The 24,032-nt window shown below is 52.9% G+C and overlaps 7 protein-coding genes across 7 annotated transcripts; 3 read left to right on the top strand and 4 right to left on the bottom strand.

Annotated features, from left to right (window-relative positions):
* Positions 1 to 203: 203 nt before the first annotated feature.
* Positions 204 to 1,343, top strand: PV08_10620 (uncharacterized protein; the record flags this gene model as incomplete). Its single annotated transcript, XM_016384934.1, has 1 exon — positions 204 to 1,343. One exon carries the CDS (start codon positions 204 to 206, stop codon positions 1,341 to 1,343), a length of 1,140 nt encoding a protein of 379 aa, XP_016231536.1.
* A 943-nt stretch (positions 1,344 to 2,286) lies between these two features.
* On the top strand, positions 2,287 to 4,914 carry PV08_10619 (uncharacterized protein; the record flags this gene model as incomplete). The annotated part of the gene is made up of 1 exon (XM_016384933.1): positions 2,287 to 4,914. One exon carries the CDS (start codon positions 2,287 to 2,289, stop codon positions 4,912 to 4,914), a length of 2,628 nt encoding a protein of 875 aa, XP_016231535.1.
* Positions 4,915 to 5,892: 978 nt separating this feature from the next.
* On the bottom strand, positions 5,893 to 7,514 carry PV08_10618 (uncharacterized protein; the record flags this gene model as incomplete). The annotated part of the gene is made up of 2 exons (XM_016384932.1): positions 5,893 to 6,835; positions 6,967 to 7,514. The coding sequence occupies 2 exons, from the start codon at positions 7,512 to 7,514 to the stop codon at positions 5,893 to 5,895; spliced, it is 1,491 nt and encodes a 496-aa protein (XP_016231534.1).
* Positions 7,515 to 10,695: 3,181 nt separating this feature from the next.
* On the top strand, positions 10,696 to 11,867 carry PV08_10617 (uncharacterized protein; the record flags this gene model as incomplete). Its single annotated transcript, XM_016384931.1, has 2 exons — positions 10,696 to 11,361; positions 11,463 to 11,867. The coding sequence occupies 2 exons, from the start codon at positions 10,696 to 10,698 to the stop codon at positions 11,865 to 11,867; spliced, it is 1,071 nt and encodes a 356-aa protein (XP_016231533.1).
* Positions 11,868 to 13,540: 1,673 nt separating this feature from the next.
* PV08_10616 (uncharacterized protein) lies at positions 13,541 to 14,440 on the bottom strand (the record flags this gene model as incomplete). Its single annotated transcript, XM_016384930.1, has 1 exon — positions 13,541 to 14,440. The coding sequence occupies one exon, from the start codon at positions 14,438 to 14,440 to the stop codon at positions 13,541 to 13,543; it is 900 nt and encodes a 299-aa protein (XP_016231532.1).
* Positions 14,441 to 16,477: 2,037 nt separating this feature from the next.
* Positions 16,478 to 17,827, bottom strand: PV08_10615 (uncharacterized protein; the record flags this gene model as incomplete). Its single annotated transcript, XM_016384929.1, has 1 exon — positions 16,478 to 17,827. The coding sequence occupies one exon, from the start codon at positions 17,825 to 17,827 to the stop codon at positions 16,478 to 16,480; it is 1,350 nt and encodes a 449-aa protein (XP_016231531.1).
* Positions 17,828 to 19,182: 1,355 nt separating this feature from the next.
* Positions 19,183 to 23,676, bottom strand: PV08_10614 (uncharacterized protein; the record flags this gene model as incomplete). Its single annotated transcript, XM_016384928.1, has 2 exons — positions 19,183 to 23,479; positions 23,531 to 23,676. The coding sequence occupies 2 exons, from the start codon at positions 23,674 to 23,676 to the stop codon at positions 19,183 to 19,185; spliced, it is 4,443 nt and encodes a 1,480-aa protein (XP_016231530.1).
* Positions 23,677 to 24,032: the final 356 nt, after the last annotated feature.

Below are 24,032 nucleotides of genomic sequence, written 5' to 3'. Positions count from 1 at the left end.
GAAAGTAAGGAGAAGAGTAAGCCCTTAAGCAGTGGGTGAGTCGCGAGCGGGTCGATCGGCCTTGAAGCGAGCCGAGAGGGCAGAACCTCGGACGCTGGATGTCGTGATTGTAGGTCTATATGTTGTTAACCTCTGCTGACCTTCTCCAGCACCAACTCTGATTTATCACAACTCAGTCATAGAGAAACAGACAAAGGAAAAGGATGAAACTCGTCAACTACGCCGCCTGGATCCCCGCCGAAAGGGCTTCTCTGGAAGTTGCCACTGCTCCGTTCCCTGACATTGGGGCTGGAGAAGTCATTATCAGAAATCGCGCCGTCGCCGTGAACCCTGTCGACTGGAAGATACAGACCTCGGGCGGCTTCGAACTCAGATACCCGTACATCCTCGGCGACGATGTGGCAGGGGAGGTGATCGAAGTCGGCAAGGACGTCAAACACCTCAGGAAGGGCGACCGCATCATCGCCCACGCTCTCGGGTTGGGCAACGGGAGTGCCTACGGCGGGTTCCAGCTGTACCCGAGGCTCAAGACGGCGGTGGTGGCCAAGATCCCAGACAGTCTCGACTTCAGACACGCAGTGGTCCTGCCGCTGAGCATTTCCACTGCGGCCGCGGGACTATACTTAAAGTCTGGTCTCGGATTGACGTATCCGGTTCTGAAAAAGGCTACAGCTACGACTACAACTGCGACTGCTGGTAGGACTAAGACTAGTTCTCACGCCGCCATGTCCGTGTCATCGCTTTCACTAGACCATCAATCTCCTTTGCCCACGACTGAGGAGAAAGGAACGACACCGGTCCTTCTTCTTTGGGGAGGGTCTTCATCCGTCGGATCGTCCGTGATCCAGCTCGCCGTGGCGTCGGGATATAGCGTCGTCGCGACAGCGTCTCCCGCGAACTACGCTTATGTCAAAGCACTCGGGGCTACTTTGGTCCTGGACTACCATAACCCCGACATTGTGGCGATCTTGGCTTCATTACTCGAGTCGCATTCCGTCGTGGGGGCGTACGACGCCATCGGGTCGCCAACAACAGTCGGGCAGTGTGCTACTGTCTTGGGTTCGTTGCGGGGAGGAAGGATAGTCAGTGTTGGCGCGGCGCCAGACGATCTCCCGTCCAAGGTCGAGGTGAGCAGGATCTCAAGTGGTAACATCACTACTGAGGAGGACGGCCTAGTGGCCAGGAAGGTTTGGCAAGAGTATGTCTCTGGAGCGCTGGAGGAGGGCACTCTCAAGCCTGCACCGGAAGAACTGGTCGTCGGGAATGGACTGTACTATGTACAAGGTGGGCTCGACCGGCAGAAACAGGGTGTCAGTGCGAGAAAAGTCGTCATTACGCTATAGATGTGCTATCGATCTTGTTCGAACAAGCAGTACTCGAGTGCGTGTCGGATACGGACCACAGGAGAGCAGGAATCATCGGCCACTAGTGTGTAGGTTGTTGGATTTTGGGACCCTAGCAAACGAGTGCTGGATATTGATGATGTCGGGATTGAGGCGGGAAGATGCTCGACTGGTGATTTCTCGACGCATCATCGGAAAATAGGGGTCTGCAACTGCCCTGGCAGGAAATTGCCGAAACTGACGAGGCTCGCGTTGAGCAGTTCAACGAGGCAGTTTTCACTCTTCCCTGGGATCTGAGGATGGTGCCAGGATACAAAGACAGGTCTGCCGGTGCTCTGCCATGAACTTGCGATGGAGGCAGAGGCGCCTAAGAATAAGACCGAGAAGAGTTCAGAGGCAAATTTTACCTACCACATCGTGCTCTGAGATCCTTCGCAGTCGGTTGCTAATCTGGGAGGATGGATGCTTGTGAGAGACACCATCTGCTGGCAAAAGGGGCGCAGAAGAATCCTGAGCATTGTGATAATGACAACCAAATTGAAAAGACCATGTCTGACCACGGCATTCATCCACCAAAATTCCCCACACTTGCGGACACGGAGTCGGTCAGACGACATATTTCCATTTCTGGCAAGGCCGATCTTATGCAGTCTTGCGTGTCTGCGAGCCGCGTAACTCGTGCTGTATGACCTGGTCGTGCTACAACCATGACTTCCCAATGAGTTCATGATTATCCTGCCTTACTGAGCGTTCTGTCGCCGTCCCTTGTTGCTCGTACTGTCTTTGCTATTCATTTTCAGTATTCTGTTGTTCCTACGCTCAACCCCACGGACGTGTCGGCCGTCGTCATCCTCAGCACTCCTCTGACTGCGCTCCCTCCCGCAGTCCTCACTCAGATGCGGCCCATGATTCCCCTTTGAGTCGAATTCCTTTTGCATTCACCATGTTCCGTCTCCGTCGGTACAGGGTCTTCCTGATAGTCGCGGTCCTCTCCATCATCACAATATATGAACTCTCTCACCTGAGGCGCTGGGATGGCACTACTCTAGAAGGTCTCATTGGACACAAGCCAGAAGTAGACAAGACGGATACCCCGAATCGAGTGCTGCCAGACAGCCCTGCTCCTGGCACAGAGACCACACCCCCTCCTCCCGCCGCAGTGTCAGTGGAGGCGGCGGTGACACCTGTTCCCGAGGCCGCGGTCAGCTCTACCATTCCCCCATACTCCAGTCCAACAGTGACGGGAGAAGAGTTCTTAGCGAAACTGCCAGACTTCGATGAGGACTTTGGTGAAGATGGTCAGGGCCGTTACGAGGTCAAGCCTAGGCCGCCAGGCATAGGCAAAGCCATATGGAGATCTCAACCGGCACAGTTTCCCATCACCGCCGAAAGCCTAATCTCCCTTCCTAAGGGTAAACCGCAGACCTTGCCCAAGATACAACACAGTTTTGGTTGGGAAGCGCCATACACGAAGGCCAATCGGAAGAGGAAGCAGACAAGGATTCGTGAGGCTTTCAAGCATGCCTGGAATGGGTACAAGAATCACTCAATGCCCCATGATGAACTTAAGCCGTTATCCAGGAAGTCGGCAGATCCGTTCAACGGTTGGGGGGCCACACTAGTCGACTCACTAGACACTTTATGGATAATGGATCTACGTGGTGAATTTGAAGAAGCTGTGGCTGCTGTGTCACAGATTAATTTCAGGACGTCCGCCAGGAAAGACATTCCTCTTTTCGAAACTACGATCCGATATCTTGGAGGTCTGATAGCAGCTTACGATATCAGCGGAGCCAAATACCCGATACTGCTCGAAAAGGCAGTGCAACTTGCCGACGTCCTTCTTGGTGCCTTCGACACGCCTAACCACATGCCCATCGGATATTACAACTGGGCACCTTCCTATGCCTCGCAGCCGCACCGAGCAGGTGCCCATACCGTCATGGCCGAACTGGGATCCCTCGCTGTGGAGTTCACCCGACTGGCACAGATAACCAAGGAGCAAAAGTATTACGATGCGATTGCACGCGTCACTAACGCCCTTGAAAAGTGGCAAATGGAGACGGAAATCCCGGGACTCTGGCCCTTGAAGCTTGACGCTTCGGGGTGCAAGAAGCCCGAGGTCGAAAGGACTGCAGGGCTGGGAAGATCAAGTAATCCTAACCCCTTCCGACCAGACGAGGTTGGTGAAGGCGAAGAGCCAGCCATCAATCCGTTCAGTGAAAAGCCACAAGCGGATTCACCGTTGGAGCTGGAGAAAAGCAACACTCTCCCCAAAAGGGAGGCTGATGATGCTCAGTCGGAAAAACAGCCCAAGAAGACAGATCCTAAGCCTACCTTGGATAAGCCTGTGGCTGTGGGCAATCAGGATTGGGAAGAAGATTATGCGAGTGTTGACTGTGCAGCTCAGGGGCTCAACTATGAGCCTCACTCTACAAAGCATACCTACGGCATCGGGGCCATGGCTGATTCCACGTATGAATATTTGCCAAAAATGTTTGCACTTCTCGGGGGTCTGAACGTACAGTACAAGTCGATGTACCTGGATGCCATGGACGCCGTGCGTCGTGAGCTTCTTTTCCGACCCATGACCAAAGAAAATCACGATATTCTATTTACAGCCAAACAGGTAATTGCACCAAAATCGGTCGGCACTCTGAAAGAGAGGGTCACAGTCTACACAGGTAGCCACCTTGGCTGCTTTGCAGGCGGCATGTTTGCACTTGGGGCCAAGCTGTTTGGGATATCAGAAGATTTGGACCTGGCCGAGAAGCTAACAGATGGTTGCGTGTGGTCGTATGCCTCTACTCCGATTGGTGTAATGCCAGAAAAATTTGAGCTGGTGCCTTGTGATAGTCTTGCATCGTGTGTGTGGAACGAAACCAAATGGCACGAGGCACTGGACCCTTACCGGGAGGATAGGTTTCGAGCCGTTGAGGAGTATAACGCCATGCAAAAAAGCATCCATGATGAAGCGATGCACGCGGTCGAAGATGCCGCGGCAGAGCCGGTGTCAGACCCGAGCATGAAGAAGCGGGATGAAATTCCGAAGTCCGACGGGACCGATCCCAGCCGGACCATCTTCACTGATGATGATGACGATGTTGATACACAAGGTGGGAGAGAAGGAGCAGGTATACCCGCTCCGCCGTTCGTGCCCAGGGTGGCGCTCTCACATGAGAAATATGTGGCAGCAAGACTATTAGAAGAACGACTACCGCCCGGATACACCAAGATTGACGAGCGAGACTACAGACTACGGCCTGAAGCGATCGAGTCTGTGTTCATCATGTACCGCGTCACGGGAGACGAGTCGTGGAGAGAAAAGGGATGGGCCATGTTCGAAGCAGTCGAGCAGGCCACGAAAACCGAGGTTGCGCATGCCGCCATCAACGACGTCACCAGCCAGTTGGGCGAACAGTCGGACTCGATGGAGTCGTTCTGGCTGGCCGAGACGTTGAAGTATTATTATTTGTTGTTCAGTGAGCCGGAGTTGGTCAGTTTGGATGATTATGTTTTGAATACCGAGGCCCATCCATTTAAACGACCTGCAAGCCATTGGTACGGGTGAGGTGGTGTGAGATGAGGTAGGCTTTGGGGATGGAATGAACAGGTCAGGATAAAAGAAGGGAAGGGTTGACTTGGACTTGGGATAGCCTTGAATACATACATATCTGTAACTTGGATACCTACATATATTCTTATGACTGCTACAGTTACTTTACCTCCCTATAGGTACCTGGCTTCTAGTCCAGAAGGGGGGGACCGCCCCATAAAAAACAAAGAAATACATTTGTATCGTACCCTTTGAAGATGCCTTTCGAACAGATACGAAGCAGACGAAAAAACAAAAAAGACAAAAAGACAATCAACATTCAGGATTCCCACCTGGTCACCCGCGGTAGTACTGGCTGAACGGCACGTGACTTAAGTACGGCTGAGCGGACGGGAAGCCCTGTTCTAAACACGTCCTATGGTCGATTGCGAGGGTAAAGTGGAGAGATGTGCTTCATGTCCTGGTAAAACCGAGTTGGGTGGTGTGGGAAGCGGAGGTGGTACTGACGGACTGACGGACTGGATTTTTCCATGGGTGTCAACAACTGCCCCGTATCATGAGTGAGGGAGGGAGTGGGTGAGTGAGTGATTCTCGTCATTATCATCATCATCCTCCTCATCGCCATCATCGTCACCAGCGACCAATTCTTCTTGGTTTTCTTTTTTGTTTTTTTTTTTTTGGCTGGCTGTCTTTGCTTGCCTGCTTGTTCTGTGTGTTTTTACCCCTTTGGTCAAGGTCGGTTTCTCCCCTTTTCGTCCTTGGTTTGTCTAATAAGTACGTAACGGACGACCGACCGAACGAACCACCACTCGGTCATTCGACCTGCCTGCCTTTAAACAAACCAACCCACCAACCAACCAACCGATCAATCAGCCAATCAATCAATCAAGAGAAAACTGAATCAATCAAGGTAACTAACTACCTCGGATCAAGTAACGAGTACCTCGATCGATCCCTCCAACAGTCCAGATCAATCCTCCCAACTGTTTCGGATTAATCCTTCCATGTGATAACCTTTGTCCTGACCCACTCCTCCAAACCAGGTAGGCCATTGAAACGACCAAACCCAGACTTCTTGACCCCGCCGTGCGGAAGGGCAGCCTCGTCGTGGACGGTCATGGTGTTGATGTGGACGGCGCCGGACTCGATCTGGCGGGCGATGCGGAGACCCCTGCGCAGGTCCTCGGTGTAGACGGAGCTCGAGAGGCCGTAGTCGGTGTCGTTGGCGATGGCGACGGCCTCGTCGTCAGACTGCACGACGTACAGCGACACGGTCGGGCCGAACGACTCGGTGTGGTAAATGTCCATGCCGGGCTTGACGTTCTCGACCACGACGGGTCGCATCTTGGTCGCGCTGGCCTCGGAGTGCGTCGGGTCGCCGTAGACGGCCGTCGCGCCCTTGGACACGGCGTCAGCCAGCAGCGCCTTGTTCTTGGTCACGGGCAGCGCCGCCACGAGCTGCGGCACCCCCATGCCACCCTGTGCCTCGGGCCCAAACACCTGGTCCATGGTCTGGCGGAGCGCCGACCGGAACTCGTCGGCCACCTTGGCGTGCACCAGGATGCGCTCAGTCGCCATGCAAATCTGCCCGCCGTGCAGGAACGAGCCGAGCGCGCACTGCAGCGCCGCCGTCTGGATGTCGGCGTCTTCGCAGACGATGGCTGGCGCCTTGCCGCCCAGCTCCATCACGCAGGGTTTGAGTAACTTGCCGGCCTGCGACGCGATGATGGACCCCACGGCCGTGGACCCCGTGAAGTTGATCTTCTTGACGGACGGGTGCGAGATGAGCGTCGACGTCACGCTCGCCGCGTCCGCCGGCCGGTGGTACAGCGTGTTGAGGCATCCTGCTGGGAGGCCTGCCTCGTGGAGGATGGACGCGAGAGCCCAGTACGTCGCCGGCGCGGACTCGGGGCCTTTGAGAACCACCGTGTTGCCCCTTTTGATCTCGTAAGCAAGGCATATCGAGCACAGTAGAACGGAAATGCCACGATAGGAATAGGTCAGGGCAAGAGGTGCAACCTCCGCGAGGGTGAGGGAAAGAGGGGAGAAATGAAAGCGGGAACGCACATGGCAAGAGGTTGCAAAAAGGCACGTAGACCCAAGACGTTGGGGGCGTTCCACGGTGCGATTCCCAGGACCACACCGTACGGTTCCTTGACCACCAGAGCGCTGAGGCCTTCTTCGCCGGCCACGGGCATGGTCGATATACTTGCGGTCTGGATGAGTCCTGCGACGCTCAGGCACGCTTCGTAGGCGAGGTTGTGTTCGAATGCGAACATGGACTCGGCTGCGCCAGTCTCGGTGTATGAGTACTGTCTTTGTTCATCCTTTCTCTTCTTGAACCCCTCGGCTGCGCGGATGAAGATGTCTCTTCGAAATGACGGTTTCGTTTTCGACCACGACTTGAACGCCGTTTCTGCCGAGGCGACGGCCTTCAAGGCATCTTGTTCATTGGCCGCCGAGGCTTTGTACAAGGTCTTCTGGTCCAGCGGGGAGATCACGTCAAAGGTCGAGGAGAGGCTGACTTGTTTGCCGTCTAGCCATAGAGGAATCGTGGAGGAGGAATCGAAGGCCGAAACGGACTTTCCATTTACGCTGTTGCCGTTGGAAGCCATGGTGATTCGTAAAAAGGTTGAACCGTCGTTTCTTTTGGAGAGGAAGTCTGTCTGGGGATTGAGAGGTTGATGTTCTCCGATTCTGTTACTCTTGTACAAGTATAAGTATTACCTGGTAGGCTAGGCGGCCAGCTGCGCCCATGATGACCCAAAAACGGGCAAAAGGTGGGGGAAGAAAGGGAATGCCGCCGGCATGTGGATAAGGCAATGGTCATAATGGCCGTGAGGGGCTGGAGCACCACAAGCCGAAGCTGATGCGTTGCGCGTTGCATCGACCTCTATACAGCAGCTCGTACAGGAGGAGTAGGAGTAGGAGTAGGATCAGTTGAGGTCACTGAGTCTGAGGTTCTCCCCAATAATTGCGATAGAGAGCGAGGGAGGAAGCAAAACGGCCGGGCTGTCTTGTCTGATCCTCGTCCTCTCTTCATCCTCATCCTCATCCTCGCACGAGTCTGAAGAGTATACACAGTGCGTGTCCGCAGTCTCCTTACTGGTCTGGCGTTTCCTGGGTTTATCGTCAATTATCGTGATGTGCAATCAACGGCTCGTTGTACGGTTGACACTAGAGTCTCTACGCTCTCAGATTGTCTGAGGATTGCTGTGACCAGACGGGCGCGACAACTCACCTGCGCTGGAATCTCTCGCACCGCAAAGAGAACCAACTGCCTCCCAAACGGGATGGCACATTACAAGCTGTGGATTACGAGACTGCTTCTGCGGATTCTGCCTTGGAAGCGTCTGTCTTTCTCCACGAGCGCAGTGAGCGCAGTGAGAAAGGACCGAGCACCAGGAAACAGTGGCCGTGCTGGGGGCGAGGATAAGGGTAATACTTAGTAGCAGCTGAAGAAAGATACAATCGTGGCCTTCCGCCGAGTGTTCCGTTCTCTCATTCGGGCGGTTTTTTGACTCCAGAACTGCTGCGGCGTACGAGGACTGACTGTCAATTCCCGAGGGAGAAAGAGTGGAGGACGACAAGATGGGAAAACATGCCAAGTTGGAACTGTCCATCGGTTTCTGAGGAGGAGGAGGAGGAGGAGGAGGAGGAGGAGGATTGCACTATAGTTGTACTACTACTCGTACCTATAGTCACCGAGACCCTCGGGCGGATCCTGATTTCTTTCGTAGCCGGCGGCTCTCGAGTCTCCAGGCGCTGCGTGTTCTTGTTGATCGATGCCGCGACCCCAATGCTGCGTACTAGTTATTAGTAGAGGGCAAAGAGATGGAATGTCCAAGCGACAGGCCCTTCGTCGTCCTCTGCAGTTCTATCTCTTGGGTCCTGCCTTTCCAACATACATCATCAACTTGGGAGAGCATGTGCGATCGAATGGACAGGAAACCCGGACAGAGACTTCGCTTCGAATCTTTCTCTCTTGCTCTTTTTTTTGGTCGCTTCGTCCTTATCGTCACCGCGGTCATCAAGAGACACGATACAGTCATCAGCGGAAAAGGCGAATCCAAAGTTTCACCTTGGTGTACGCGGTCAGGCCACTTTCGCATAATCTCATCCACCCCAACACACGGATGCTGCTTTTGACCACCTTAGTTTCTGCGATTCTAGTAGGTCCTGTTTGAGGCCTTTTTTTTTCTCCCTGGTCGAGGTTCGTTCGCTCGTTCGTCCGTTTCGACGCGTGATCTAGGTTCCATTTGGAGAGAGGCTTTATCTATTATGACGATGAGCAATCATGATCGTATGATGAAGTCTTTTTTTGTGTGTTTCGTCGTATGCTGGGCGCGTCGGTAGCGTGGGCGTGGGCGTTCTTGTTCTTCTTATCGTCGCGGCTCGCCGAAGAGCAGCCGGCCAAGGAGAACAGACAGACACCCAAGGGGGACCATAATGAGAGAGCAATTCGAAAAGAGAGAGGGTTCGGACACTATTACGAGGAGATCCTTTGGAAAGGTAGCGTGTTGCGGGCTGTCTATCTGGGGACTTTCGTCCACATTTGAATCATCTCATCTTGTCGGGCCAGAGGCACAAAATTGAAGTATTTCTCTCGTGGTGGCTTTTCCGCTAGTCCTCCACTGTCATACGACTGTGTACAAAACGAAGCTGTAACTAGTGTACCACACCACGATTATGGCATTCGGCGGGGTAGACCAGGACCAGGACCAGGACCAGGCGAGGGAGCTGGCGTCGAAGAGGATCTCAGAGTCTCCCTGGGCTGGTCGCTGGCCTCAGTCACCTCCATGTCGACGAGCTTCAACCCCGCATGTTTTGCCTTCTGCCCATGGGATCCCCCTCTGAGACTTGTCCCTTTGGTCCAGATGGACTCTGTCTGTAGCCCGCACTCGTGGAGAGGAGGATGCAGGGCGGAGTACGGAGTACGGGATGACTTCTCTGATCCGTCGGTTCCTGAAATCATGGCTGTCGCGGTGGCTTTTGCCTTGCACCGAGATGGATCTGCGGCGTGGTCTGCTGGGTCCGAGCAATCCGGACCTCAATGATGATAGACGGCGTATTGGTCGCGTACCGGGAGCAGTGCATACCCTCCCCCCCCTCCTTCACCCTCCAAAATATACTTCCCTTTTCTCCATTCCCTTGCAGCGTTCGTTCACCGTCTAGACAACAGCTGCGATACGAGACGACGACCTGCTGGAGATGCTCGTGTCCGAGCGAGCACGGTCTAAGAAGGCCCCCGTTCGTCCACGCTTCATCCCGCTCCCTGAGAATTGGATCCCCCGTCACCAATCGACGATGGGTCTCCTTATACCCGTCATGAGATGTGACATTGATGCTTCCCTGGCCATCCGGCCCCATTGGCTGCGCTGGTCCACATCAGCAGCTTCAACCCATTCCACCCAGAAGATCCAAACTGACGTTAGGTAGCCATGCTCGTGCTCTTTTCTCGATCCATTGAGGGGTTTTCCGCTCATCCTGAAGGGTGATGGATTTCTCAGAGGTTCCTGGCCCTGGGTCGAACGGATCATGAGAGGGGTTGTTGTCCTTGCTCGCCGTCTACATAAGCACCAGCCCAAGCCCTTTTTCCCAAGATGAAGTCTCGACAGAGTCAACTCCTCGAAACAAAGTCTCCCTTCTCGTCTGCCTTTTGGAACACCTCCAGAAGACAAATCAACAACCTGGTCTCATTTTTTGATCTCCTGAATAAATAGAATTTCTTTCTCCCACCCACCCAGGTCGTCAATCACCACCACCACCACCACCACCACCACCATCATCATCAACATGTCTGCCCCCCAGATCCCAACCGAACAATGGGCTCAGGTCATCAACCAGACCGGAGGTCCATTGGAATACAAGAAGATCCCCGTGGCCAAGCCAGGGCCCGAGGAAGTCCTCGTCAACATCAAGTACTCCGGCGTCTGCCACACTGATCTCCACGCCGTCAACGGCGACTGGCCCATCCCGACCAAGCTGCCGCTCGTCGGCGGCCACGAGGGTGCCGGCATCGTCGTGGCCCGCGGCGAACTCGTCACCGACGACATCTGCAAGATCGGCGAGGCCGTCGGCGTCAAGTGGCTCAACGACTCCTGCCTGTCCTGCACCTTCTGCCAGCAATCCGACGAGCCCCTCTGCCTGACCCCCAAGCTTTCCGGATACACCGTCGACGGGTCTTTCCAGCAGTACTGCATCGCGTCCGCGAGACACGTGGCCCACATTCCCGACGGCGTTCCTCTTGACGGCGTCGCTCCCGTTCTCTGCGCCGGTATCACCGTCTACAAGGGACTGAAGGAGTCCGGTGCCCGACCGGGCCAGACCGTCGCCATCGTCGGAGCCGGTGGCGGGTTGGGTTCTCTCGCCCAGCAGTACGCGAAGGCAATGGGCCTGCACACCATCGCCATTGACACCGGTGACGACAAGAAGGAACTTTGCAAACAGATGGGTTCAGAGGTGAGAAATTTACTTTCTTTGATTTTTTTTTTGATTGATTGATTGATGCCTTTTTGTGTTGCTTTGGATACTAATCTATCGCCATGAAAAAAACAAAACAGACCTTTATCGATTTCGCCAAATCCAGCGACGTGATCAAGGACGTCAAGGCCGCCACCAAGGACGGTCTCGGCCCTCACGCCGTCATCCTGGTGGCCGTCAGCGAGAAGCCCTTCCAGCAGGCCGCCGAGTACGTGCGACCCCGTGGCACCGTCATCGTCATCGGCCTCCCCGCCAAAGCCTACATCCGCGCCCCGGTCTTCGAGTCCGTGTTGAAGATGATCAGGATCCAGGCTTCCTACGTCGGCAACAGACAGGACAGCGAGGAGGCCCTGGACTTCTACGCCCGTGGCCTCATCAAGGTCCCCTTCAAGACCGTCGAGTTGAAGGATCTTCCCAAGGTTTACGACTTGATGCACAAGGGCCAGATCGCCGGCCGATACGTCCTGAAGATGCCAGACGCATAGACATATAAAAAAAACCAAAAAGACCGCCGTCACGACATACGATTACTGGTACAGGTAGCCTCGGTCGATGATGGAAGAGAAGAAATGTCCAGCCAGCCACCCAGCCAGCCACCCACAGACAGGCAGGCAGGCAGGCGGGCGGGCGGGCGGGGAGTTTCTCTCTCTTAGAACCACGCGAGAAACAAAAAAAATCCGACAAGAAACAGAAGAATTATGACCCTATGAGATGACGATGATGGCTGGATGTATGTATGGATGGAGGGAGGGACCCATGGAATGCTGAGCTCTGCTCTCGGAACGGGAAACATTTCTTATTCAAACGCAGTAACTACTTACTTTTTGACTTTGTGGTAGCCATGAAATGTTGTATAGCTTTTTGATGAAAAAGAAAAAAACAGCCAATCAACCAACCAAACCCAAAAATTCATGACAATGAGGGATCCCCCCCCCCCCCCCCCCCGCGGTGTGACATATGAATAATGTACAAAGAAATCTGCCTGCCTGTGAAAGGATCGATCATTCAGAGTTGTAAAGAGTTCTCGTAGGGCACCTACCTGTCCATCTATCCACACAAGGTCGACTTCCTCCGGTAATACATACATACATACGTGCCTCCATAACTCGTACATCCGTAGTAGGAGGGTGCTGAGTAGTATTGAGTGTAGGTTTTTTTCCGCAGTCGGTGGTTGACAGTATGTATCATCGTCAACCCGTCACCACCTGGAGTCAGCATCATTCATCCCTCATCATTCCATCGAGCAGAGAACCAAAGGGGTCATCAAACTCCCAACCCAAAACACCATCCTCCTTCATCAAGGCTGGTCTGACCGCGTCCCAACTCCCAGCACCCAGCTAACAGCTCCCAACGACAGCTGCAGCTACAGTTCAAAAAAAAAAAAAAAAACCAAGGCCAAGAAACCTTTTGATGATGCAAGCATGGGATATATCATTGTCCGTGGTGATTGCCTGCAAGCTCGTCTGCATCAGGCGGATCACAGACTCCTGCTTGAGAGAGAATCCAGCTACAGCCAACTGAACTAGTTACCTTTGTGATTCTTCTCGTCCGGCACCACTGGGCCCATGGACATCATTGACCATCCCCCCCCCTCTTCTCCCTCTCTTCCCAATATCACTCACTCACACTCCTCCAGTTGATATGCTTTCGTGTTGGTATAGGCCGCTTCTGCCGCTAGCATGTCAACATGTCCGTCGGTACAGGTACCTAATCCCCCCATTCTGCCGATGATGACTCTGTCGTAGTCTCGTTCAGCTCAACTTCGCCCACGTTCCACTACTCACTCACCTTTGATCATCGTCCGACCTCTTCCTCCGCACTGTCCGTCTACCTCAACTCACCCTATCCCCGAGGCACTCTTCTTCTTCTCCTTCTTCTTCTTCTTCTTCTTCTTCTTCTTCTTCTTCTTCTTCTCCCTCTTCTGTCATGCTTGACCTTCTTTGCAAGCGACGCAGATCCCAGCAAAAGTCTCGGACGAGTTCGACTTTGGGCTGTGAACACCGTAGCATTCGTCCTGTTTGATGACGACTGGGGCCAACGTCCTGCTTGTCCTATTTCCTCTTTTCATTGCCTTGCGCGGAACAAAAGCTTCTCCTCAACTTCTCCGACACATGCAACCGCCGTTATTCTCCCATCCCACCAGCAGTTCAGTTTCCCATCATCTCCTCCTCTTCTCGACAACAACAGTCCTTCTTCTATCATCGCCGCCACTTCGTCCCTTGGAGGCATATGCTGTCGTTGTCCTTCCCGCACTTGCATGAGCTCTTCGGTACTTCTCATCTTCGCTCGAGTCATCTTCACTGCCTGTAGATGAATTGCACTCGGATGAGCTAGAACTCCATGCTCCACAACGCTTCCCTCCACAGTCAAGTTTGACGCGTTGTCCGGATCGTGTCACGCCATATCTCTCACAGCGACAGCTATGGTCACTCACACTGGAGAGACTGGAAGGAGAAGAGCTTGAGAATGCTTTCCCGCTAGAGGAGCCATCGTCGGACAGTTCTGAAGGCGATGCTGAGCTGTCCGCAATGCGGTATCCGGCGAAGCGTTCTTCAAGATCATCTATGGGCGATGCGTCATAGTCTGCCTGCCGCAAAGAACGAGATGCATAAGGCTTGCTTGGCTGGGGGTGTTGTATCTTTCCTGGACTCAAAGCGCGGCCCTGTGGAATGTCCCTGCTGTGGCGATTGCTGGGAAGATTGGTCGTCGTCACGGAGGGCCGCTGGACTCTGGAACCATCCTTGTCGCCAGAGGGCACGTCAATGACATTCAGTTTTCGACCGGTTGTCTTTTCAGTCACGTATTCCTTGGCTGGGTCGTGGGACACATGGTAGCCGTCCACGATATAGTAGTACCAGTAACGTGAGCCCAGCTTGAGGGCATTAGAGCCTTGAAAACGGAAAGTTCCCTTCCAGGACCCAGGCTTTGCGGCAGGATCCTTAACAAGCGACAGTGGAAGTTGCGATTTGTAGTTATCCCAAGAACCCAGAAGGTGGACGGTGCGGACATTGGGAGAAGTGCGGAGAGTGAATGAGAGCTGAACTGCTGGGGGCGACATATTGTCTTTGGTTTGGTGATTCCGTAGTTTTGGCGTAGTTTGGGATTAATTTATGCCTGCTAGGTGTTAGAACTTGTTCAGCTTTGGCATACAGATAGGGCATAAGACATACAAAGAGATAGAAAATGCTGTGTCGTTGAGACTGATAAATGGTGACAATGCGTGAGATTTCTCGTCAGTGTGCTGAATAGCTGTATGTCGTGGCTCGTGGTCCAGATTAGGTATACCAATGCAGCAAGCGATGCAAATGCTTCGTGACAATTAAAGAAGTATTAGAACGAATAACAGTCGATGTAGGCAGATCAAGCAACAAATTGAATCCACGTCTGTGGTGGTAGCCGGCCAGATACTGACGTCTGAGACGGGCAGAGCTTCCTCGACAGATATGTCAAGGTCGATTTGAGAGTATCCAAGAGGGTTTGAGAAAGATGCAAGTGAGTCAGTGTTGAGTGGATTGACCGGCAATCGTTCCAACACAGCGTGGTAAGGCGGTGAGACCGTGGTGCTTGATGCTGAGGCGACAAAGAGCAGCAGGCTGCAGTAATTATTGATTCGTGTTGAGAGCAACAGCCCTGATTGCGTGTTGACGCTTTTTGGTTGGACTTATGCGGCACAGTCGTGCGGCACAGCGTTCTTGCAGGGGTGGTAGAACCGAGTTCGACACTGCTCTCCGGGAGCAATGCAGGCGCTTCTTTTGCTTGAAAGATTTGAATCGACCGAGTAACTGCAGCCAAAAGGCAAGCAAGGCGTATAATTATACCAACAGCAACTGAATGATGCGCGAAATAGTATTAAAGTGTTGAAGCGGCACAGCAAGAATAGGTGTGCAGTAGGCGCGGATTAGCAGGTAGAGCTATTAGCGGAAAGAATGATCGTTGGCCAGCAACGACGATGGTTTCCTTTGAAATGCGTCGATTGAAGAGAGACTCCTTTTGTTGTCCAAGAACAGAGTCTGCAAAGAATGGTGTTGGCTGGTTGGGAAGATTGTAGCAAGGAGAGCACAGCTCGTAAATGCCACAACTCGTGGATATTGATATGAACAGAATTAGGCAGTTTCTTCGAGTCCAGGTCAATAGTGTACCAGACACTATATCTTTGCAGAGAGAGATTAGAATCTGAAACCAAAAAGCGAAGTCTTCAAGAATAGCTCGTTGCCACCGCACAACTAAATTAACAAGTCTTGCTTGCTTGGGGGAGAGAGAAGCATCGAAGACGAGTCGGGGATGGCAATATTTAGAGACGGCAACGAGTGGAGAGGCCGCTGGCCTCGAGGCTGCATCCATGACCGAGCATCGGGTTGGCCATCTGGAGAGAGTGTGATGTTGGCCTGCAGAGGAGGACGACGATGGAAGAAGATAGGCCAACGAGGTGGATGGTAGGCATCAGCCCGGCGCGTAGAGAGAGGTTGTGCTTGAAGCTGGTGGAGCAGAAGCGGACGCTCGTCTGACGTGGAAAATTCTTGGAGTCTCTGCCCACAGCTGGCTGGGAGTCTCGGCGCTTACACCGGGTCCAGACCCGGAAAGTCCGCCTGTCAGACAGAATATTTCTGCAGCCCTCACATCCGCTTACTCCATCGAGATAGAGGCATCGAGACTCGGCGCTTAAGCAGGCATTGATTGGTGTGATAAATAGACACCCTGGAGCATCGATGATTTGCAGACCGCCCAATCATGGCCGCATCTATGAATAGAGTGATACGAAGAAGCACCTCGCGCCGCCCGTTCCGTGCCTCGACCTTGACCAGCCCACTATCAGGCCGTGCTATCAAGCGCTGGCGAGCAAAAGTGATAAACAACGCAAATCGCTGCAGCAAAAATACAAACTATTGCATCGGTGCATTCATCTGCATAGTGGGCAGCTGCCGGTCTTCGTGACGTGGGCCACATGATGGATCAAACCGCATACTGCTTTTGCGGGAAAGTGGCGCTCGACGAAGAACTATTTGCATGCGAAGAATTGAGCGACGCATTCAATTTGTCGTCTGCCTCATGTCCATGATGATGCTAAGGGCTTGGATGCACAGCCGCTGTCGCCTTTTCACAGCTTTGGTGTGTCGGTTAGGTTTTCGTAGCCATCCTGCGTGATATGCACGTCGTCCTCGATTCTCACACCTCCAACGGTCCAATACTTGTCAAGCACGCTCTGATCGATGTACTTGCTTAACCCCGGGTCCTCAAGAACTGGGTCTAGGATGAACTTGCAGAAGTAGATTCCTGGCTCGACCGTGATCACGGCGCCTGCGGGAACCTCTCCCCTCACCCGGAGGTATTTGAACATGGTGTCTGGATCGTCGTAGTCCGCATGACCACCTGTGTCGTGCGTGTCCATGCCTAAATAGTGGCCCAGACCATGTGGGAAGAAAGCGACGCTGATCCGCTTGTCGAAAATCTCCTGCTCGTCCCCGACCAGAATGCCTGCCTTCAGCAAGCCTCGGATTGCAACCCAATGTGCATTCTCATGCACATCCTCCCACTTCACATTGGCGCGAAGCAACTTGAAGCATGACTGTTGCATCTCGTCCACAATATCATAGATGGTTTTTGACTCGGGCGTGAACGTGCCAGAGATCGGAAAAGTGCGAGTGATATCTGCGCAGTAGCATTCGTACTCCGCACCAGCATCCAGTAAGATGTTGAGACGTTCTCGCAGAGGCTGGTCATTACGAATATAATGCAAGGTCGAACAGCTCGTCCCGCTCGCACATATAGAGTGGTAAGCCTGCTCATGAGCGCCGTTTGATATGCAAGTTCCGATGAACGCGCCGTAGAGTTCTTGCTCGTTTGTGGCGTGCCGTACCACCTTGGCTGCCTCAATGTGTGCGAGTGTAGAGATCTCATTGGCCTTCTTGATCAATGCAACCTCATAGCTATCCTTGACTACGCGGCACTCATCAATGGCTTCTTTCAGGCAGGCGAACTGCGTTGCCGCAAATGGGAGGAACGTGATATGTTCCGAGACTTGTTCGGGGATAGCATAGACGGTGGTTGAACCGGATGGACCGTATGCTGCCAATGCCGCGTTGACTTCATCGGTGTATAGCACATGGTCAACATCGTATTTCCGGTATGCCTCCTCTTTTGATTCTGGTAGTCCGGCCCATATCACACTGTCCGGGTCGATGGGAGGGATGAAGAGGGTTAGCTGGTCTTGAGGAATGTTATATGTGAGATAGGCGTCTGGCAGCTTGCAGCCGGAGAGGTAAAAGAAGTATCTGCGCTGTCGGAAATGCATGGCCTGGTCGTCGTCCTCGACCATTCTGGTCTTCTGTGCTTCCAAATAGATAACGCCATCTCGAGAGAAGCCGGCATCGGTGAGGTATTTGGCAACACGGCGACAGTGCGCTTTGGCGGGATATTTAGCCTTGAGGGTTGCGTCGGTGGCAGACATGTTTGCAGAAGTGTCAAAGACAAGTGTTCTCGCTTCGTTGCTTGATTCACTGTGTCTCGAATCAGTCTGGGCTTGTGAGAGCAGTTTAGTACCTGGTCTTATTAGTTGCCGCAGGGCGGGCGAATCGCAGTCCGGGTTTGTGAATCCCCCGCTTACGTTGCGTACAGTATTTGGGACCAGGTGCACCAGGCACGTCTCTTGTCATACTCTAACGACACATACCTTGAGAATACATATGGATGCTGCTGACATGGAAATCTATTTTGCTTTAACCAGCCTGGATCAATGGTGGCTCGAAACCCTTACCCTGCTGCTACCTACTTAAGAAACGTGTTACTGGGCCTTCAAGCAGCCTCCCCCAGCTTACCTACAGTATGCGTGGTAGACAAGGTCTTATAGCTCCGCTTGAACCTTCTTTCGTGAGCTGTGAGTCGGCAGACACGCTGGCCTATGAAAACCGTCTTCGTGAAGTTGATGAAATCCGAATTCCCTCTAGGCTGTGGACGGCCAGACAACTCGAGGACGACGCAGCTATGGAACATGTCCACGTACCCGCTCAAAGCTCATCGGTAAGACAGGTTAGTAACCCCGGCGGTGTCAATGTAGCAATAGCTGTAGCTTCGACAACTATAAGACGCCCTTCAAGACTTCAGTAATCGGTCTGTCAACTGCAAAGAGCGTCGTCGGGTTCCAGACTACAGAGCCCCATCTCAGACTCAGGGGTCACCCGCGCATATCTACAGTCGATGCAGAAGTTACTGTCCCCCTGGGCCATTCCAGCTGTATATACACCGGTTACGACTATCCCCTTCCCAAACTCGACGTGTGCTTTCTCCTTCCAGCGATAACCACCCGGCGAGAGGACGAAAGCGGCCCCCTTCACAACGATCGACCCTCAGAGCAACGGAAAACAAACACGTCAAGATCGGGACGATCACTGAAGACTTTGTGCAATGCAGGATAGGTCGCAGGAGACGGCGCCCGAGGAGAGCTGAGACTCCTCGGTCCTTCTTTTGCAGGTCAACGTCCGCGGTGCTCGGTTGCCGACATCAGACATGCCTCGCACTGAAGCTCCAAACGGTGGATAAAAATCGAGTAGTAGTATAAGTGACCGCTTCGCCTCGTAGGTATATATCCAGCGTTTCTACCAACCATTGTCTACCAACCATGCTGGGGAACACCGTCTCATAGGATGTCCATACAGTCATGAAAAGTCGAAATGAAACTAGCACAGCTCTTTCTATAGCTGTTGTACAGTCTATATCTTAAGGTAGACTTCGAGTCCCTCCTGCATTTAGAGGTACCTAACTCAGGTAGCACCTGTCTTTGTACCTAGTATAGGTGTTTCCTGACAATCATAATTCATCCCTCTTTCTCTCATCGACCACAATTTCTTCAGCGGCCGCGTCAGCTTCGGGCGACTGAATCCTCCTCTTCCCCGCGGCCTCCTTCAGCACTCCGGAAATCTCCTCATCGTATTCAGTCCATTCGGGGACCTGTCTTCTCGCCCTGTCGAGCTTGGGCTCCTTTGTCAAAGGGTTGTTACAGAGGTCAATTGTCTTCGCCACGCCGAGACTCTCGTCACTACACCATGTCTCACACCAGAGCCACTCCTGGCTGAGGCTGTGAATAGGCAGGACGTGCTGCATATGATTGGGTAGATCCTGGTCCAAATTGCTTAGACTGTTTGGGTCCGATGATAGCGCTTGATACTGTTGTCGTAGCCGATCACCGGCGGCAAGCTGACGGAAACGCTTCAGATCCACGACATAGAGAGCCGAGATATGATACGGCTTGCCGCGGAGATACGTCTCCCAGTATCCTTGTTTCCAGAAACGGAACCCTTCCATCTCGGTGCGAGAGTCACACATCGGCGTAAACCCGTAAGGTGCACCTTTGAGGTCGACTCTGTTTAGTTCCATCATGTCGGTGCGGACAATCTGGTCAGCGTCCACGAAGATTACTTTGTCGAGGTCCAGAGGGAATAGGACATCCAAGAACAAGATCTTGTAACCCCAGATCTCGCGCTGTTTCTCCTTTTGCCCCCGTAGCCAGTGTGGCCATTTGTACGTGACCATCTCGTAATCGAAACCATAATGTCGTGCCAGGTCCGGTAACGTCGACTTGAATGATGGAGACAAGAACTGTTCGATGAACCAGAACTTGACGCTGTGCTTCGTGTGTTTCATCACAGAAACCATCATGATATTCAGCATACGTTCATAGAGATGGCCAGATGCGACTGAGAAAATGTTGATATCAGCGTTGTTTGACGAGCCTGTCTTCAGGCCAAGTGAAGACAGTGCTGAGGAAGCAAATGACGCCCCTTTGTTAAAGTAGTCCATTGCCCCACCCGATGCCTCCAACACATCTTCGTCCTCCATGCCAGGTTTGCGCGACAGCCGCGGGAACAATGTTACCCCTTGAAATGACAGCAGTGCAACTGAGGTTGTCTCGTCGTCAGGTTGAGCAGCATATCCTTTCGGACCTACGCTGTCAATATTGAAAATCTTTGAAGATCTACCAGGCTTCAATGTGATATGCCAGAAGCCCGGATTCGCTTTGAATTGGAAATAGCCTAGATTTGCCATGATGATGGTGTCCGTAAAGTGTGGCTCTTGTTCTGTACCAAGCAAAAGCTGTACACCCCGCGGAGGTGGACCAGTCGTTACATCCCGAGCATGCCCCTCGATCAATATATGCTCCAGCTCATACAATGCGTCGATGTTCTCGCCATCGGCCACGCTGCTAAGTTTGATGTTGTCGAGATCATTTGTACACTCTTTCGGCGCGACAAGCCACGACGGCGGCACCGTCATCCCAAGGTTGAAAAGTGTATCTCGGGGAATCCGCTGGAAGGACGCCGTGGGCTTTTGCAGAAATCCGTCAGAATCAAAGGTGGGCTCCGAGCCAATCACCTGGCGATAGAAACGTTTCACGGGAAGCTCAGTCAACCTGTCCTTCGGGTTCAGGAAGATTTTCACGTTGACTCCCCTGAGCTGAGACAGAGTCCTCAATAGCGGCACCCATTGCTGTACAATCTCCGACGCAGGATCAACCACAGCAACAACTTGTATTGTGGGATTATCGCCATTGGAAGTCTTGAAGGACGTGTATGTGTCATTCCAGACCTTGAAGCGATCCATCCGAATAAGTGGTGCGGACTCTCTGAGGCCTTCAGGCAGATCAGACTTGAGCGACCTTGCCACAAGGGACGTGACTTTCGCGACGTCCAGAGCGTCACCGAATCGTTCTTCAAGTCCTAGGCCGGTGATAGCAGTAGTCACAGGAGCGATCCTTTCTCGACGCTCGTATTCGAGCAGTGACTCGAAATCGGTGGCCTCAAAGGATTCATCTACCGGGGCAATGACACGTCCATTCAGCCACAACCCATTCTGGCCCGCCGCCAGACCTACTTCGTTCAGGAGGTTTTGGTAGGAAGCCCAGAATCTCCCAGCTTCTTCCTCTCCCTCCGATGAAGTAGTGTCTTGTTCCAAAAGGGTTCGTACTTGCTCAATTGTGAGGTCTCGACTCTGTCGTGTCAGAGCGTGCAATCCAGAAGCCACAGAAGTGGGCTCTGTCTTTGATGATGGGTTATGCAATAGCAGGAGATCAGCTTCGGGATGAGTTTCCCAAAAGTCAAGTGACTGCTGGAGAAAGCCCCGGCCGCCAGCGGTATTTAGATCAGTGACCACCAACACATGAGCACGGTCGCTCAGAAGCGCTGCAGCATTGCCGGGGACCCGTGGTAAGGAGGCAAACTGGTCTGCGAAGTCGTTCGTCAGGCGACTCACGTCCACAATCTCGACGTCCTTGGGATCGCTTGGAAACACCAGTTCATTGCGGCGTGTGGCAGCTGCAAATAGAAGTATTCCAGGGACCCACCCATCCTCTTCTATAGCACCCTCGTAGATGGCTTGCTGCAACAATTGCAGATCGGAAAAGACTCGCGAGCTCAGTACTTCGAACCAATTTTCACTCCGGGGTAGAACAACGCCATTCACAATAAAAGGTCGACTCGAACTTGCAAGAGCCAAGCGCTTCACATAGTTATCTCGTGCTTTGAGTTGGTCGTTTAGGGTTTCGGCTTTCAGGATCTCCTCATACGGTGTTGCCTGTTTGCCTTCGCGGACGGGGCGGTCCTTCGTTGTGGCCGTAAAGACCTTTTGCGGATTTTCTGGTAGCTTTTTGCTCGTAGTGATTTCAGTGAAGAACGACATCAACGTGCCGAGACCGTACGTGTCCAGGATGTGGTATGACAATTTGGAATAGGTATCAGCGATGGCACCAACACCGGTCGGAACCAAGGCAATCCTGATTGGGACTGATCTTTTGACTAGGTTCTGGAGTGCTGTAGTAACAAGTTCGATGTCTTTTAGATCAGTCACATCAATGGGGACGACCAAATTGTGAATGTCACGAGCTACCTGAGGGAGTTGTCCAGGATAAACTCGTCCAAACAAAGCTCGTAGACTTGAAGGCCAAGCAGCGTATCGTTTGTCTTGCTCAAGGTCATTCAGCCACATTAACACCTTGTTCTCCTCAAGGTCATCTCGCCAGTCGAAACGCTGAGGAGACTCATTGGCCTGAGTTTCAGCAATGACCTCGCTCGACATGAGGCTGACGGCCTCAGAAGGCGTCAGTCCGATCTTCTGCAAATTGCCAATGATGCGCCTCTCCCGTCGAAGATGCTCAAGCAGGGAGTATGCATTGATAAGCCGTGGCTCGATTTGCACACCATTGATCCAGAAGACGTTGTATCCGGACGGCAGAAATTGCTCACGATTAGCTCTATGCTCTGCGAGGAACTCTTTGCTGGCGTTGGTAGAAGCAAGGACAGAAGAGTATCGAGGGAAATCGGAAGTGATCTGGAGCAGTCTTTCCAACGGGTCGGGACTTGAAGCAATAAGGCTAGCAGCATTTACGCCTAGGCTGACAACTTCGGAGCTGGTCAATGGCTTCAGATCAGTAAGATCGTCATCCTCAGCTTGCTGTAAGGATACCTGCTCAGGTTTGGACGCTTCAGACTTCTGGGCATCTCGATCATCAATGACGATGTAATCCGTCCGCTTGAGGACCAACTCCACACCATAGCCGCTAACGTACAGAGGTTGACTAGCCGCAACAGCCGAGGGTCGATACCTCAGTCTATACGTCGACCGCCCTTCGCGGGCCGTTTGGCTGATTATGGTGTGGAACTGGCCGAACAACGGGTGGGTGACGTCGGCATAAAGAATAGAAGGCGGTGCTTCAATATTGGATCCTAGAACCCGATCGAAGGGTAGTAATTCTTCTGCTTCTGGCATAGACACGGCTTGTTGGGCTCGATCTAGCGCGGGCGAGCAGTACTGCTGGCCATCTAGATACACCCAGACCGGACAGGCGGCGTCCTGCGCAGCCATCAAATGCGGTTGGACCGAATGATTGTAATATTGAAAATGGGCCTCAACCCGTGGAGCCGCGGCATGGAGGGCCAGGGCGAATTTGAACGAGGAGAGAGACTCGGGATTGGAAAGGTGACCATCTTGTTGTAACACTTCTATGAACTTATTGTACAGCTGTTGCTCCGTCTGCAAATCGACAAATGCGCCGTCCGCTATGCGATCGAGGAGAGGAAAGTATGATGATGAATTCTCGAGAGCGGCTGTCTCCCTGCGAGTGTGTAAGCAACCTGCCGCAGCCCAGGGGTGATTGGGACACTACAGCAGCTCGACCAGATAAGGTGCAGCAGAAAAGGAGGTCTCAAGAGCGACGTTGATAGAGGGAGAGGCCCCTATAAGTGGCGTGAGTAAAGCCGCACATAGCAACCCTCCGGCAGCGCTTTGTCGTAGAAGACTTGGGAGTTGCATGGTGACAAGGCTCGCTCGTCAAGGGGGATGCGAGAAAGAGCCTGCTTAGAATGCGGACAACATCATCCCAGGATGCCGGTCGAGTCACGTATGGCAAACAGGCAATCCAGGGCACACTGACAGTATATGACAAGAGCAAGGAATGAGAAAGAGAGGTATGAAAGAGCGTCGAGAATGTTGTAGGGAAAAAAAGGCCAGGGTGTGCAGAGGGATGAAGAAGGAGTCGTCCACATGTTGCTATTTACTCCGTCTCCGCATCAGCCTCGTCGTCGCTCCGCATTGTATCAAATAATTTTATTTTCTTCCAGGTTCTCACTGCCAACCAGCACGCATATTGTACGGCAGCCGTACCTGCT

The sequence above is a fragment of the Exophiala spinifera genome, assembly GCF_000836115.1.
Source record: "Exophiala spinifera strain CBS 89968 unplaced genomic scaffold supercont1.8, whole genome shotgun sequence".
In the NCBI taxonomy this organism is placed as follows: Eukaryota; Fungi; Ascomycota; class Eurotiomycetes; order Chaetothyriales; family Herpotrichiellaceae; genus Exophiala; species Exophiala spinifera.
This window is presented reverse-complemented; position numbering and strand designations above follow the sequence as displayed.